Consider the following 18,718-nt stretch of genomic DNA (forward strand, 5'->3'; position numbering starts at 1 on the left):
TTGTAGGGTGACGATTATACTCACATATCACATACACTGTAATTCCCTTCAAAAGTTTACAATACCCTTTCATGAAGACATTCAGTGGATCGAAACTGATTTCTAAATTTGCAAAGCCTTTCCCTACATTTCACACAATTTTCAGTTGCCAACTGTGAATAATAATGGAATACTTCCTGCACTATGATCCTAACATATTTAAAAGATTAAAACATTTCTTTTCTACTTCAAGTTAAATATGCTGCAGAAGTTGTGCACACGTAGTCTGCCAAGATGTTGGCCCTTGCTAATTCACTCTGCATCATGGGCTTGAGTGTGGCTGGATGCTTTGTGAAGACACAGAATTATTACATCTTCAAAATCTTTTATGTCATTATACAAATGGTGAATGGTCACGAGTGCGATGGTACAAAATTTCGCATGAGGTGAAAGGTAAAGGAACTCTATTCAATGAGGCGAAGCTGAGTTGAATAGTGCGCCTTATCTTTCACCGAGTGCAAAATCTTGTTCCATTGCACGAGTAAAGACCATATGCTATTTGTTTTATACAACACCTCGAACGTCAATAGACTTGGTCCACACAAATTCTTGAATTTTAGCACAGAAATGGCAACCATTTTCTGTGAAAGACGAATGAGTAGCCACACAGTCACAGTCACCGTGTATGTACGTACGCAAAGCAGATCGATTGAAGTTGTTTTCAAAAATGAGTGACAAAAGTATGCGCTTGTAATTGTTGAGAGTGCGTGGCAAATGTTTGTTTCTAGTGACATCAGGGCTGTGCGATGGAACAAAAACTTTGAGTCAATTGTGAGTTTAACACAGGAGTCAAAAGAAATAGGTGACGTCAGCCATGCGCTATCCATTTTTGCTCAAACAAAATTGCATGGCTGGCAGCCACAGCGTCCAATGGAACTTTTAAGTAAATGACACGTGATAGGCAATCGATGTATTTAATAACTACATTCTTTTTAGGTGTTGTATAAAAAAGAAAAAGTTTTCGTAAAGTGGTAACTATGATAACCAACCATACCACTGAACATGCTCTCATGTCAACTTGTTTGAGAGAAAGACAAAGTACCTTCTTCACATTCAAAATCTATCTCTGAGAATTGAATCTTAGTTACGAAGAAAAAAAGATATTATTGGAGATGAAATTATTTTGAGGGATATTCTCTGCAAAAGAAAAAAAAAAAGAGCTGCGATTTATCAAGCTTTCATTGGCACCTCTGTGAGTTAGCTTGAGTCACAAGGTTCTCTGCCAGAGAAGGCTGTGTATTGGAGCCAGGTTGATTTAATGTCTGTCTGAGCGGTGTAGGCACCACAGTGTTCATGTTGGGAACCAGTTTCTTCTGATTAGATCAGTGTTCATAATCATGTGATAAGCTATTAACCCCATCGAGCTGGCAGAACATGTGATTCATGACATGTTATTATTACTCACTGCAGAACAGGAACGATGCGTACAGCAGGAATGCTATAAGAGAATGGTAGGGTAGGAGAATAAAGCAGTAGACATTCCAAGAGCCATTCCATTATGATATGTGTCTAAACCCTGCACTGTTAAACACTTTGGCAGAATTGGGGGTGGGAAGGTAAATTCTCTGACAATTTTTTTTCCCCCGTTTTTTGTTTGTTGTTGTTGTTGTTTGTTTTTTTTTATTGAGGATCTGGCCAACACAGGAATTACATTGTTCAGTTTGTATGTGAATGCTTTGTATGATGGCTGGATGGCACTTTTTTTGAAATAGAATATCTGAGAGTTTTGAGCCAGCTGTGGTCAGAACTCCTCTGGGGATATTGATGTATGGAAATCACTTGAAGTAATGCTGCTAAACATTTTCTTTCACATGAATATTCATATGATTCATAGAACATTTGCACACGAACTTTTGGTTAGTAAGAATGAAAAATCAAAGTTACCAAACTATTTGTGGCAAAGGTATGAGCAATGTGATGTATGCATTTATATTTTTTTGTTTGTTTGTTTGGTTTTTTTTTGCGCATTTTGTTCTTGCATCTATGAAGTGCTCCCACGTTCTTACAAATATTTTACTGTGCTTTTCATATCCACACACTAAAAAAAAATATAAAAAAATAATAATAAAATAAAGTAAAATAGGAGGCATGGGAGGTATCTGATTGTGGTGAGTTTGGAAGCCAAATGTTGACCTGGAATAGTATGGAAATGGAGGTGACATCTGATCTAAACTGTGTGTAGTAGGTAGAGATTACATCGCTGACAAACGTGGTGAGCCAGTCTTTATTGTTTGGTGCAAAGATTACCTGAAACTTTCATCATGAATTTCTCCAGTCTCGCTACCCGCTCTGTCTCATTTCCCCTCTCAAAGCCACCTAAATCATACCACAAAATCACTGCGATTACGAGCTGTTTTGCAGAGAATGTGACGGTAAAATGCAGCTCAAGTTGCGTCATCGAAACAAGATTGACGTACATGATGTAAGAGCAGGTGATAGATTTCTTTACTGTTCATTCTATCATTCCATGTACTGTTGTATCTGCTGTTATTTTGTTGTTGTACAACAAAATCATACACAACCCATGTGTAACTGTTTTTTAAAGGTGTGAACCGATGTATTCGTTCGAACTTCAGTTTATTTTTCTTCAAGGAGATAAAGTGTGGTTTTGGAAGGTAAAATTGCTTTTATCTCCCAAATTCAATTGTTGTGTGTGTCTGATATTTGCTTCAAGAGTATGTTCTGTACTCTGTGTCAGTATGGGTTTGGATTTGCGATGTGTGACAGATAGCTGTGATAGTGAATTTCTGACTTCAAACTTAAATCATTGATGATACCAAAACCATTCTCATCAATTGTCATTAATGGTTGATTAGGGCTGAAATATTGTTTTCCACATCATTAATGTTTCAAATAATACACTTGGGTATATTTCCCTCACTTTCCCCAGTCTGGAATCACTGATAAATTACTCATATAGAAATTGAAGGCTTTCATTAATTCTTTTTATAGAATGCCGACCCACAATACCATCAACAATTGCCAATGTGCCATTGAGATGACTCTCGCTGCATTACCAAACCTTGAAACTCTTTGCGAATAATTGGGGGAGGAAATGGGGGAAATTTATATCTAATGATATCCACATACAACTGTTCCAAATTTGGGATACACACGGTGACATGATGTATAGTGGTAGGGGAAAATGAATCACATTGGGGCACGAATCGAATTGATGCTCTATTGTTTATTAATGGGATCTATGATTAACAGTGATCAACCTCAACATTGTGTGTAGGGCTGTTGGCTGTAAGCAGTTAGTTTCATTTTTTTTCCTCTTTGTATTATTGCACTGATATACTCGTTTCCTGTACTTTTTTTCTTTTTTTCTTTTTCAAACGAGGAATTTCCAAAGGTTGGATTTAAATGGGTAAACCTGTATCTAAAGTCATCACAATTCATCTTGTGAACCCCAGCTGGTAGATAGATCAAATGTGGTCTACTCAGTATTTGATATGAAGATGAACTGAAGGAAAAATAGAAAATCCACCTACAATTTGAATGCATCTGTATAATGATAAATGTCAAACATTATGTAAAGCATCTGTAAAAAGTAATTTTCTAAAATGTTCAATCATTCAGTGTTTGAACAAGATTAGATGTAGGCCTAAGTCATTAGTTAAGATGAACTATAAAGATTATGGTCTGTGGGCCATCATAAAACCAACACTTTGCCTTTGAAGGATCATCATCTTTTTTTTTTGAAGTAATTCATATTACTCTGTTGAAATGTTATATTTGTGTAGCATACTACATTGTGGTGCATGGATACTGTAATCAAAATATGCACAAAGTCTGGGTCAAAGATTGATGATATGTGCTCATACAATATCACTGCGGTATCATCAGTATGAAAGGGGGACTTTTATTTCAGCTATGAGAGTTTTCTAAAATGTATTTCAGTGAGCTTTTTTTCTTTTAACGCCTTCAATATGTACGGATGACCTTATAGTACTTCCCATACTCTTGTAACTTCCCTGTATTTTACTGAACTTTATATGTGCTTCAAAACTGGGTCACATGATCACTGCCTCAGGAGTGCACTGTTCTTGGCTTTCATTTCACCATTGCAACAGGTGTTAGCCAAGTGCAGGCTCATAAATTCTGCAGACAATATCTTTGTCTGAGAGGAGCATACCTTGCTAATGAGATGAGTGGCGTGGGAGAGCCACTTATAACCGGAATACTTGAATGTTAGTATGGGGGTAGGGGAGGGGACATTTAACATTAGGAAATTGAAATTTCCTGTAGTTTGAACTCAATCTAAAGATGAAAACTCACAAGTTACATTGTATGTTTGTTGAGGATACGTTTTGTCTTCTTTAAAAAAAAAAAAAATACAAAAATTATTTTTCTTGTGAATCCCGCCTGTTCTCAGTAAGAAGACATACGTAAGTTACAAATTGTACATGTACTATACAGTGTGTGCAGGTGTTCTTGACTTAATGTAGTACAGTACTTTCACAGATTTTCAAGTGTATATCATAGATTTGTGGATAATAATACTCAGACAGCTTCTTGCATCTCTCCTGTGCAGTACATCATGATGTATTTGTTTTGGTAGAAAATAACAGCAGTGAGTGAAGGGAATTGCACAGAGTAGTTAAGACACATCAGTTCGTACCAAATTGTGTTAAAGAAACAAAATAAAATCCTTTGTGAATAAATGTCCAGAAATGTGATATTAATATATACCACCACAACCACCACACAAAAAAAGCATTAGAAAAATATGATAATCATATAATCATATTTGTTTTTAAAAGGGAAAAGGGGTAGTGATGTTTATGGACGAAAAATCTGTGTTGAAAATTGCTTCTTTAAGGTGGCCTGCTTTTCTTGATAGTGCCTGTTAGAGGAAAATGATGATATGTATGCAATGTGGAACAGTGCTGATGCCATATTCAATGCCTGTTAAATTTTTTGTCACACCTGACTATATTTGCACAAAGTAGATTAGCATACGTGTGAATTACCTTGTGAATTACCAGTAGAGAAGATAGTACCGGTATTTGTACCTTTTCTACCCCCTCCCCTCCAACACCCACGATATGAAGCTTAATCATAAACCAGGAGAACCAATAGGGATTTGTGGCTAGGGATCGGCGCATGATATATTCTATTTTGGACAACTCTTCATGAGCCTCTATGACTGATTTTGATATGACGATTAGGTGTTGCGTAGTACTCATTAACGTATAGGCCAAATCAACAGCTGGACTCAGTGGATGGATTAAAGGGAACCATCAACTTCCCAGTGGCCCTGCTTCATATGTCATGCTCTAACTGAAATCAAGTTTAGTTTTCTTCAGGGAAAAAACAAATCAACCATGGGATTTTGTTCATTTTTTTTTTATTTTTTTTAAATTTATTATTATTTTTTTTTTTATGTACAAGTATGGCTGAGAGCCTGGTAATATTTTACCTTCTACTTAATGCCTCACCCCATCCAGCCCCAGAAATACATTTACATGTTACGTCAGTTCTCAGAATTTTTGTTAGCTTTTTTTTCAGCCAAATGCAGTATTGCTACATGAAGTAATTTATAATAAGGTGTATAGTAAACCATACTTAGATATACAAATGTATGCAGAATATGGTTTAGCATTGCTTTACAACCCAGTATACACATTTTATGTACGCATTTTCTTCTTGATTTCAACGTGTAAGTAAAAATATGTAAGTCCACAATTCTAGGTCTGGTTTCTTTTAGATGGTTTTTGCTATACCTTTTGTGCATCTTATTTTGATTACTAAGTTTTTTAAGTCAGATGAAATGAATAGGGTATTGAATCCATACATTTATTTTTTTTTCTTTCATTTTTTAAATCTATGACACAGTGCACTTGCTATCTTGATTTCATCTCATCTTCCTCATGTAATTTTCTGTCATATGTTATTTCAGTTTAGGAAGTTATGAACTGCTATGTCTTGCTTTACTTCACACCTATCTGGCATCATTTGTACTAATTTCTCTTGTTTCTGCTTTTTACTTCTCTGATTTAAAGCATGCATGTGCATGAGCTTGTTGTATATAGACAGTGAATTGTTCATTAGAAGTCCTGTGATTATCATGCCACTGGTATAGACTCTGATGTCTATCAGTATGGAATAGTGGGAGATGATAGTTTTCTGAATCTCTGTGAGCCCAACTGAATGACTCGTTGCAACAATTTAATGGCATTTGATGCCCTCCCTAATATTAAAGAGATTGAAAATGTAAACTAATAAAGGATATGTTTATACAAATAACCATTGTGTGTTAAACTTGTACCATATAAAGGGGAATGTTAATTATATGAGTTTGTATTTCACATTTTGTGTACAGTTATGATTCCGTCAAATTCATGCATGCATTTGCTGATTCTTCTTATCTTCTGACATAGAAAATGTCAGTTTGGTTTTAACTTTTCTTCACCATGTTATCACTCGGTGTAATTAGTGACTTGTATGATAATCATGGGGAGTTGATTTTTTAGCTCACCAGCATTCAGCTCGCATTTAATTTAAAGAGAGAAAGATTTAAGCATGTGATCCATCAGCGGGGACAGACTATGTCAGAAACATCTGCAAATGCCCTAAGTGAATTATTTACATTACTTGTTGACACAGGGATGTTGATTCAGGTTTGTTTGTTTGTTTGTTTTTTTCCTTTGGTCTGAAATCTGATGAACCTTGTATTTTCTCCTTCTGAACAGCTTAATGAAGGGGTGGATCTTCCCGAGAATGGTGATGCTGCAGACAGCAGGCGCGGGGAATCATCATCGCCGTCCACCACTGCAGCTACCACACCCTCGGAGGAGTCCTTCCCAGCCCGCTCCTTCCACGAGAAGATCCTGCGAGACCGGGAGAAAGAGAAGCAGATGAGGGAGGAGGTCAAGGTGGGCCAGGAGACGGCCCGACGCCCCACCCAGAAGCGCATGAGCCTCGGCATCATGGGGCGCATCGCTGCCTTCAACAGCGGCGAGGCGTTCAAGAAGAAGGGAGAGGGCAGCGATGAGGAGTCGGAGCAACCGCCCTCACGAACCTCGGTGTCTCGACCACCCAAGCAGCAGGCGCCCCAGGTAACCAAGGTCAATGTGTAGATCAAACAGGGAATAATTTTCCTGGTATTGCATAGGACTTTACTGTGCATTTTGGTGTGACTGCTATGCAAAAAGACATTTGTGTAGCAATTTCATTACATAGAATTATAAACTGTTTTGCTCCAAACATATCCATCAAATTAGAATTAGATAAGATTGCTATTCAATTTAGAGATGGGAAATTTTTTCCCAGGTCAAAGTATTCAGCCTTCTTGTTTCGTTTTAAATCTCTCATCTTGAAATTATGTCCTACCCTTACTATTGTAGCAAACTGCAAGCATGTGTTAGTGAATTGTTTTGCTTGTTTGTTTGTTTTCATTGGATGATACATCACTGGCAATCAATAAAATTGAATGAAAGATGAAGCCTGTGTTGAACCAATCATGAATTGCAGGAGCCGGCAGCTTTTACAGAACTCACCATCAGCATGAGCCGGAGACCCAGGAGTGAGGGAGGCTTTGGCTTCACAGTGACTGGAGGCGTTGACAAGAAGAAACCTATCGTGGTCAAAGACATTGAACCAGGTGGGTAACTTCTGTTGACAGGGACGTTGCAAGTTGTGTGCAGAGATAATGTTGATGGTGTTGAGGCATAGGAGTAGGAGGAGGTCATTAAATGATTGCCAGTAATGAAAGATCCCCGAAGAATGGGAAAAATTAAAGAAATTCATTTTGTGTCTCGTATAGTGTTTCCCAAATCAGGTAGTCTAATCATTACTGTTTTTGACAGATTACTGTAAGCGCAGACATTTTCACGGTTCATTCTTTTTTGCATATTTCGTGCTACTTTTGGCTAGCACGAATTCTGAAACCCACAAATATATCTTCACAGTTCTCTCTGCACATTTTGAATGGGTTGATCATTGCACAGCGTGAATTCAAGTACTCGCTAATATGTTTTTGAGCTGCTCAATGCAAAAAAAGATAAATAAAGATAAATGAATAATCACATGAAAATATTGATGTTTGCAGTATTCACTTTGTTTTGTGTTAAAGGTAATCAGCTCATTTTTCTCCTTGTTAATGTCATGAGGTCATGTCTCTTCATTGCAGGGAGTGCCGCCAAATTCAGCAAGCTGATGGTTGGTGACGAAATCAGTGCCATAAATGGGGAGCGAACCAAGATGTTTGATCATGACGATTTCCAGTACAGCATCAGCCAGGCTGTGCTCTCGGGCAATCTTGACCTGAAAGTGCGGAGATATGATGCTAATGTTGCCGGAGACGGTGAGGATGATGACAATATTTTGTACATGCCGACACTGCGACAATTGCTCTGGCCTTATATTCTCCAAAGGCTTAGGATCAGGGTTGTGATAGGGTTTTAAGATGAATTTGATGTGAGGATTAGGATTGGGGTTAGGATTTTGTTTGTGGGTAGAATTTATGTTTTCCGTAGCGTGCATGTATTTTATGGGAACAATTGTCGCAGGAGCAAATACCATTGAACCTTCACACACTATGGCTGCTTTCACAGGGAGTATGTCTCCATGTTGGTCTGGGTCAAACAGTAATTTGCAAGATTTTGCATGATATGTGTTTCCTGTGGTTCCCCATCCCCCAAACCATCTTTGAGTGATATTCTACACCTCTCCAGATTCTATGCTTTGTGAAAACTGTGGTTCCCCATCCCCCACACCCTCTTTGATTGATATTCTACACCTCTCCAGATTCTATACTTTGTGAGAACTGTGAAAAAATATAATATTTTCAAGTAATGGATCCAGATCTCAAGCAATCAAAAGAATTCTTTGCAAGGTTCTGGAAAATCCTTCAGAGAAAATGCTTCAACTTGCTGTAGGAACAATTTTGCAAGTTGAGTTTGGATGCAATAAGAGAGATTCTATTAATTGATGCTGGCTGAGTAAAAAACCTATGACATAAATTTGGATAGTGATATTGCATGTAAAAAACAATTAAAGAACAAGCCATGCGTGTGTGCAGCATGTCTTCAAATTGTAATACGCATCATTGTGCATGTTTATACAGGAGCCTCTCGCACCGGCGCGCATGAGCCGGTATTTTACCTCCCGCATGAGCGCTTATTTCTCGTGTTTATACAGAAGTCAAAATACCGGCTCATGCGAGCCGATGCGAGCGGACCTCAGCTGAACCGGACCTCTCGAATTTTGGGGTCAAGCATAGGTCACGTTCGCAGTGCAGTTTATTGCATGATGGGAAAAAATGAAAAAAATCAAGATGGCACCAGCAAAGTCATCAGAACCACCAAGCTTGAAGGTCATTCTTGTAACGTTCCTCTTGACAACCACCCGGCCAAATGATCAATTGAAATCCAGTTTTTCAGTAAGAAGGAGAAGACGTGGTTCGATCATGACAGATATTAAAATACACGCTTTCCGGTTACCTCTCGAATTTCGGTCGTCTGTATAAACACACAGCAACATACGCGAGGCTCCTCTTGCATCGGCCACCTCAAAAGGTGGCGGATGGAACCTCTCGCATGAGCCTGCATTTGGCGGCGTATGCCGGCATACGCCGTGTTTATACAGAGCAAAATTCGAGAGGTCCTCTCACATGAGCCGGCATGAGCCGGCATGAGCGCGTATTTTGCTTCTCTGTATAAACACGCTCATTGTTATGTCCTCGGGCAGGTTCCCACAGCCAACCCCGGACTGTCTCTGCATCGTCATCCTCCTACACCGACCACACCCAGGCTCGCTTGTCTGCAAGGAGGGCGGAGGAAGAAGAGGAGAGGCGGAGAGAGGAGGAGAGACAGAGAGAGATGGAGAGGCGGAGGAAAGAGGAGGAGGAGAGGAGGAAAGAAGAAGAAAGAAGAAGGGAAGAAGAAAGGAAGCTGAGAGAGGAAGAGGAAAGAAGAAGGGAAGAAGAAAGGAGGCAGAGAGAGGAAGAAGAGGAAAGGAGGCGGAAGGAGGAAGAAGAGATTCAGATGGCGAGGAGACGGGAAGAGCGGCTGAAGAGGGAAGATGGCTCGACAAACTCCAGCCCATCAGGGAATGCTCTGTCCAGAGCCAAACAGCTCCTCGATGAGTTAGGTGACGATGAAACAAGGTGAGTCATCTGAGACTTGCAAAACAGTGGTTTGCTCGTTTCACTGTAGTAACTTCCTTAATTGGTAGATTATTTACAATATTCAATATTATTGATTCTGTAAGCCACCAGTGGTACGATAAAGCGTATGAAGAAGATCACATGAATTTTGGTCGAATTAGAAGTCAAGAATTTCATTTCATTTTTCCTAGTTTCACTGAAAACTTGTCTTTCATTTATGTCAAAATAGTAAAATGAATATGTTTAGGCTGTGTGTGTGGGTGAATTCCACACAACACATGAATGTGAGTGAATTCCACACAACAAGTGAATGTGATCAATGGTAGCTTCCAAGGTTAGAGCGACGCACTTCACATGAGACCCCAGTCTTGGTTTTGGAGAATGGTTCTACTACCGGTACCTGTAAGGGAAGTTTACCAGACTTTTGTGTGTTTTTTTTTTTTTTATTAGTACTGGCATTAACAAGTGCAAGTTTCACTCTTGCTCCCTTGCTCTCTTTCTCTCTTAGCTCCGAGGAGACACCTCGTCAGGATCGGGGGGCTCTGGATGACGGCTACACCAATGGTAGCCTCAACGGGATGGCACCCAACTCCTGGAATGGATCCAGCCAGAGAGATGAGGTGAGATCAAATTGGGTCAAAGCACTTCATAGTGGACAAGCACCTATCATAGATGCACAGCATTTTTGTAATCTCTCTCTAATGAGTGTAGATGTGGATGCAAGTCAAGTGACTTGTGAATTGCACAAAGTTCTCCAAGTTCTAGAAATTGTAACTTGAAATGATGACATGCACTAACGAGGGCCTCAATTAAGAGAATATTTACTCTGACAGAGCTGTTATTAAATTACTACCAAATTACATGTCACTCGCACATTAACCATTCAGTACAAATCTGCACAAACCTTGCACTTAAACATGTTCATACACCAATACTAAATCACCATACAGTTCATGCAAAGGGATATACATATCTATGTTCATCTGTTGGGGTACATAATTGCAAATGCATTTTTCTCTCATGAAGTCAACGTACCTGCAGCTGCAACATATTTTTATAGGTTGTTTGTGTGTGTCTGTGTGTCTGTGTGTGTGTCTGTGTGTGCAGTCATAGGAGACTGCCATCAAAAGGTATACATATAGTATGTTTCCAGTCATCTTTTTAATATGTTGAGTTATAAGATGATAATGCAATTTATTTCAAATTTCATCGGATAAAAAAAAAAAACCTATAAAAAAAAAACTAGTTGTTTCTCTGTCAGTCTTCTGCCATCATTTTCTTGCATGAGCCTCCAATAGTCAATTCCTTTGCTGCAAGAAATATTTGCATCTTATCCCAATGCCGTCTCTACTTTGCATGAAATATTGTGATGAGCATGCCAAATGTTCCTTGTATATATGTATGCAACTCTTCCATTTCTCTTTCCCCACCAAACATCATTCCTCCAACTCCCCCACCTCAGCCTCTCCATGAGAATGGTAGTGTAGAGAGCCACGAGCCCCCTACCAATGCACTTTCTTCATCATCTCCTAACCCCCCTTCTCCCCAGAACCTCCCTCAGTCTCCCTCGCCACCTCCTTCTCCCATATCCTCGCCCGTTCCCTCCCTCCCCCTCTCCGATGCACCTCCTCAAGATATGCCCCCTGCTGATGCAAGCAGCCCCACCCCAAGAGACCAGCCACCCCACCACCCACACCCCCTCCACTCCGGGGAAGGCGATGCGACCCCGAGTGGGGAAGAGTGTGTGGATGGTGGTGTGGAGTTGGATGAGGGAAAGGAGGAGGAGGAGGAGGCTCTTAAGGGCCAGGATGACCTAAATGAAACATTCGGCACTGAAGATTCATTCTTTGCCTCCGAGGTGAGTTCCAAGAGCCTTGAAGGTGTTTGCCCACTTCCATCCCTTGATCTTGCTTGCCGTGTTTTTGTTTTATGATTAGTGTAGTTTCAGCAAATGTTTAAAACTTTGGTGTTTGCGCAGTGTGTCTTTGTCTTGCATTTCAAGTGCAATTTCTTTCAGTGTCCTTTGCAGTAAGGGGGGAAAATTAAACCAGTGTTGCAGTGTGTTCTTGTTCTGAAGTTCTGACAAATGATGTTCTCTCCACTTCTATTGAAGACATAGAAATCCCTTTTGTGAGGTTTGTAGCCTCTGTCTTGTATCATATCACAAATACATTTTGTTTCCATCTCTCATCAGAAGTGTTTTGAGTCATGCAAACTCGTACTAAGACAGTGCACCCCACTTTTAAATAATATGTGATGAAAACACCCATTTTGGCTGGTCAAATGAACCTTGACAACCAAAATTTCGTATCAAAGATCTGGAATACAAGCTTCTGTTGTGAAGTAGCAATGCAATTTATGTATTTTGTTTCCACAAGGTAAATAAAAGAAATACAAACATTGCAATATGTGCAACTTACATCATGCAAGATGCAATAAATATATTAAAAATTAGGGGGATCAACAGTAAACCATAATGGCCTTTCAGAGGCTGATCCCTGTCAATGAAAAATGGTACAATTACTCAGCGTAGTGCAAATCCATCACTTTGTTCTTAAACATGTTACATTCCACCTGTTCTAAAATATAACAAATCTAAATGATTATTATCCATGATATATATCATGTGGATTACTGATTTTCAGAAACTCGAGTCATTCGTTTGCCCAAAGACATATAAAATCTTTGATTACACTTTGTATAATGTCTATGCTGGTTGAATGTAGAGGAAATTTCATAGTCATCCCATGGGTGGTCATATTATCTTATTAGTACACTGACTGTTGAACAGCCATGACTCCCACAGTTTGATGTTGCTTGATATCTAACTAGTTTGTATCCTGCATTTGAAGACTTTCACTTTAAATATCTCCCTCTTTGGAACTGCTTTATTCTTCATTGGCCTATACTGATTGCACAGTGTTGACAGGGCCTGTTTCACATACTTATTTATATATTATTTTTGGTAGGGTTAAGTCTAACAGAATTTCCTTTCTATTTAATCTGAGCTACCTGTCAAAAGAAATAGAGAGAGGTGCACAGAGGCACACAGCTGTATTCTGTGAACATTCTAAGAGCCTCTTTCAATGTTTGATAAGTTCATATTCATTTCTAATTGTATACACAGTAAGAGGAATTAGGGAAAAGGCAGTGTGCCAATAAAAGCTAAAACAACTTTGTATTGAGGTGCTTGTGCACGAGTGTGTGTGGGAGAGAGAGAGAGAGAGCAACAATGGTATACATATTCTCAATGAATACGACCGTAAGTTCTGACATCAAAAAGTAGTAGAGATACTATTAACTTTTTTTTTTTCAATCAAACACAAAATACAAGCATAGAAAGGGAAATGAAATGGCTGGTTACGGGTATATGCTTTGCTCCAGTCTTGCCAACTTGGCACAGTTCATCTTCCCTGGGGTCCACTTCTTATGTAACATGTAATCAATAGGTGAAATTTAATTGGATTCATTCAGGCTTGTCACTGCAAGTGTCTTGTTTCTGTGGAAATGGGCGTAGGAGTGTGTTGTACACTCCCCCTGGTGTGGTCTGGGAAAATTAACAACCTTCTTGATGTCTGGAAATGCATGGGCCCTGCATACAGTGTTCACATGCTATGTCTTGACATACAATACAATATCGCAAGAGATCACTGGAAGCTAATATTAGCTAACACTGTTGGACCAACCCGCTGGCCATACCTATTTTTAACCCGGAAACAGTGCCTAATTATCATATGGGTTTAATAATCCATTATGTGTCACTGACTGGATATGTACAGTCACGCGGTTTGGACTTCATATGTGATGGGATCTTCTGGGTAATAGAAGGCTTAACACATATTCTTTCTTGGCTATCTATTAGGCCCTGAAAAGGGCCTACCCACTCCCTATTGATGACTCTCTAACCAGAAAAATTTTCATGTGAAAATATCTTTGCAAATATTGGTACCATCATTGACGATGTTTTTGAACAGTATCTGTATTGATATACCACCTCGACCTGTCTGTTTGAACACAATTTTACCTTGGTGTTGGAAACATGATCAAGGCCCTGAAGATGGTCCTGAATTCTTCTGTTACTCTTTGATTAACCCATTCACTACATTGTACGCTAATCACTAACTTCCAACTGTACAACACCTGAAAATAATGTAGCTATCCGATTGGTCGATTACTCATCATGTGACATGCAGTTAAAAGTTTCATTGTATGCTGTCACTGTCGGCCGTGCAGTTTTGTTTGAGTGAAAATGGATATCGCACTCCTGACATTACTAATTTCCAATGACTCATGTGATCAACTAATTTTTATTCCATCGCACGGCTTTGATGTTGCAATAAACTTGGCCTTTGCCACACGCACTCAACAGTTACAAGCGTGCTTACAAGCACCCATTTTGGTCACTCGATCATTACTGTAAACAACTCAACCAACTGATTTTGCATACTGTAGACTGGTCGACTATGCTACCAATTTGCCTTTCAAGATCAAAAAATGGCTGCCATTTCTGTGCTAAATTTAAGAATCTATGTGGACCACATTTGTTAACGTACAAGATGTAGTATAAAACAAATAGTGTATGGTCTTTACTCATACAGTGGAACAAGATTTTGCACTCTATGAAAGATGAGGCACACTATTCAACTTGACTTCGCCTCGTTGAATTTTATCTTTCGCCTCGTGGGAAATCTTGTGCCATTACACTCGTGACCATTCACTATTTGTATAATGTCACATTAAGAGGTTTTTACACAGGGTGCCAATGTGGTTTGATGATGAATCCATTGAATGTGTCACAGGACTTCAAATTGTCCTATGTTGTAAGCATTGAGACCCCACAGTTAGAAATTTCTGTGATGTTTTCCTCCACCACTCATCAGTATCAGTGTATTGTCAACCACTAACTGATTTTGTATATAACATATTATGTTTAATGAATGGCATTCACAATGAGTGTCTTATTTTATTGTTATCTTCCTGCCTTTTACAAGAAGTGCTCCATTAGGCCTTGGTGCCATTCATCTTCTACCAGACCAATTATATGATCTTTGAAAACATTGGTGGATCTCAATGTTGATATACATATAGATGCACTAAAAACAAACAACAGCAGTAACAAAGTAAATTATCCTTAGAAACTGTTGCTCAGTCAGTGGGAAGTTTCATATATGACTGACTCCATTTCCTGATTACAATGTGTATATTTGATTTGTGCATATATTCAAGCATAGATTGTACATTTAACTTCCCATCAAGCCATCCTTATAAGAGCTAAACAGTTTCAAAGAAATAAAGTGAATGGGCTCAGTCCAGTGGGCTAGATCGATCAAAGTCATCAGAGAACATTTTGCCGAAGTAATTTTATGTTTCTGTTAAAGGGAAAAACAATATACACTGTATCTTTAATCCTTCTCCCCCCCCCCCCTAAAAAAAAAGAAATCAAACCGATATTTTGATGAAACATGAGCATGCATATGCCAGTTACACAGTCTGCAGAGGTCGTGGCTATTATACCGCATAGATAATTTTAAAATGTGATCAAGCGGATGAAATATTTGGTGGACTGCATTGTAGCGCAGTATATGAGGTATATACATGTACATGTATATTGATGTTGGGCTCTCATATTGTGTTGGGTTTCCCATCTCTGTGTTTTCTGTGAAGCAGGAGACAAGGGAGGATGAGGAGGAAGAGTTCACTGAGGAGGAGCGACTGGAGGAGGCTATCATGGATCGGCTCCAACGGGAGGAGAAGGAGGAAGACCAGAGGGAAGAGGTCCACCGGCTGATTGAGAAAGATGAGCAGGATAAGGTAAGTTGCCCTCATCGTGGTGCCACAAATTTGACTCTGCAGAGTAAAATCTTCCTTTCTTTCCATCTCCTTTTATATCATCTCACATTGGTCAAAGTGAGTACATACCACAACTAGACTAGTATTTATTTATTTATTTATTTATTTTTTTTTTTTTTTGGTAATAGAATATGATTGCACTTTGTATGTACGCAATTAAAGGGATCGTATAGTTTTGGTTGAGACCTAATTTCAGGTTTCTAACATTTTTTTTTTTTTGGTGAGATAATGTGTTGGTATTTCCACACTTTTGTTATATAACATGAGATCAATTTGTTTTGTGTAATCTGACATAATAGGTTACCATGCAGTTAAAATATTCCCTCCTGCCTTGTCTGCCAAGTTTCATTCAATTTGACTTACCTTACAGTGATTTTTTTTTTTTTTTCATGCCTCTGCCACAAAGCGTTGCTGGAGGCGTTATGAGTTTTTGGGTTGTCTGTCCATCCCTCCTGTCTTTCCATCCATAATCAATTTTGTGGGCAGCGTAACTTAAGAACTGTTTGAGGTATCCAAATGAAACCAAATGTGAATGGACAAAGTTGTGCCGATGATTTTTTTTAAAGATTCTTTTAAAGGTATGTGCACACCTCTGTCTATTTTTCGGTTGATTAGAAGTAGCTCAAGTTTATTCACCTCTTGTATTCTGTAATGAATTATTTGCTGAGATTAAAAAGTATTTGTTGCTTTGTTTTAGTCACCAATAAAGGAGTCCATCGTGGCCCCCACAGTGCAGACGACTGAAGAATCGGCGCCTCCACCATCCAGCTTTTCCTCATCCCTAAAGATGAAGCCGACTGGATTCAGGAGTGTCAAGGGACCCAAGCCATTCATACCAACCAACAAGGGGCCTCAGCCATTCAGGTAAACATCAGCTCCAGCAGAAATATGATAATGGTGTGTGATAGTGAGAGATCTTGTCAGTTTTGAAAATATTGTATGCAGTGACTGGACGTATGTAGAAGGGATTCTCATTTGGCGTTGACAGCAGATCATATGGCTGGAATGCGTGCCGATCCAGAAGTGATACCACAAAGTAACAAAATACAAGCAAATAGTCCCCAAAGCATGCGTGCTGTTAATGTCAAGTATTGCACAAACTTGGTGAATCGCGCTGCACCTTATAGCACTAACAGGCAGAGTATCTAGAAGTTTTTTGTTTTGTTTTTTTGTTTTGTTGTTGTTTCCTGTTAATGACAAATAAAGAATATGATTATATAATAGAATGAAGTAGATTAGAGTGTGCTCTGTTTCCGGTATTCTGTCACAGGTTTTGTTAGATTGAATAAATCTTAGTTCTATCATTCTCTCTCTCTGTGGCCCAAATATTACAATGAAATCATACCACCTGGGTGGGCCCCGTGACCACATTTTGTCCCATTTGTTGTTGTGCTTTTTGCTCCATTGGTCTGTTCTTTACAGGTTCATTGCTATGTCTCATTTTGTCTTTCATTGTGCACCCAGACCGCAGGCTGTGCCCTCTGTTGTTAGCCATGGCACCGACATCAAGGAGAAAGTGAAGAAGGACCGCTCCGACTTCTTTCGTAAGAGCCCTGACCCAAAGGACATGCCCGTCTTTGGTTACTCAGGTAGTCCCTAAGAGTCATGCAGATGTGTTACCCTAGCCAAACAGTCAGGTGAACGCAGTACAGAGTCATGTGATGGCTCACATGACCCACAACCTATCCCCGTCCCCCTAAGATATACATCGTGCTGATGAGCTCCCAGATATCAGTGCACTGGAAAGTCACACAACCTATACCAACCCTTTGCAAATATGTGTGTTCTGTGTGCTATGTTGATGCCAAGAATAGAATTGTGAAGAAGGATGTGTGCTCTCGGATTGTGACGTAACTTTATCTCTTTATTAGCTGTATCGATGGAACCCAAATAATAGTTCTACTTTCCTTGGTGCGTAACAGCATGCAACTGACAAAGAAGGAAGTGATATTGCATATACACGGAGGTGATTGAGGAGTGCATGTTCGTTTTTGGGATACAGCTAGAGTTCAAAATTTGTGTGAGCATGTGTGAGTGGAAGAAATGTGATGATGAATGCGAGTGTCAGTTGTCCAATATACATTTCTTCTTGCCCTGTGCATTCAAGGAACTATTTATGGGGAGTCTAGCAGAAATTCTAAGTGAAGAAGATAAAATATACTTCATGCAGATAGAAAAGCAAGAAAATTTGCAGCCTGATGTTTTTGTGCAGTGCTGCAAATAATTCCAATAGAGATAGAGATAGAGAGAGAAAAAGGAAAGAAATGAAAATGTGACTGAGTCAAAAGGGGAAGACTTATTGTACGGAAGGCTTTTTACACTCCGAAGGATCCATGCCCTGTTTAACATTTGATTATTGCATTTAAATTTGTTTCAGGCTTCATTATGCCTCCGCCACGAAGTGGTGCCGGAGGCATTATGTTTTCGGGTTGTCCGTCCGTCCGTACGTACGTCCGTACGTACGTCCGTACGTACGTCCGTACGTACGTCCGTACGTACGTCCGTCCGCTTTCGTTTACGCGATAACTTGAGTAATATTTACTGGAATTTTACCAAACTTGGTCCAAGTATGAAGTATGATGGGGCAACGATTTGATAAGATTTTGGGTGAAATCGGCTAAAGGTCAAAGGTCAAAGGTCAAGGTCAAATCATGAAATTGTATCCGTTTACGCGATAACTCAAGACTGTATGGAGCAAATTTCACCAAACTTTGT

General features: G+C 39.3%; 1 protein-coding gene across 1 annotated transcript in view; it reads left to right on the top strand.

Annotated features, from left to right (window-relative positions):
* LOC140234806 (uncharacterized) overlaps positions 1-18,718 on the top strand; it is a 103,620-nt gene that overhangs the window by 63,974 nt on the left and 20,928 nt on the right. The window contains 9 exon segments of the mRNA XM_072314844.1: positions 6,738-7,103; positions 7,519-7,648; positions 8,177-8,350; positions 9,736-10,153; positions 10,662-10,773; positions 11,703-12,011; positions 15,821-15,964; positions 16,701-16,867; positions 17,468-17,618. Coding sequence (XP_072170945.1) covers positions 6,738-7,103; positions 7,519-7,648; positions 8,177-8,350; positions 9,736-10,153; positions 10,662-10,773; positions 11,703-12,011; positions 15,821-15,964; positions 16,701-16,867; positions 17,468-17,618 — 1,971 coding nt within the window.

This window comes from Diadema setosum, chromosome 11, assembly GCF_964275005.1.
Source record: "Diadema setosum chromosome 11, eeDiaSeto1, whole genome shotgun sequence".
NCBI lineage: Eukaryota > Metazoa > Echinodermata > Echinoidea > Diadematoida > Diadematidae > Diadema > Diadema setosum.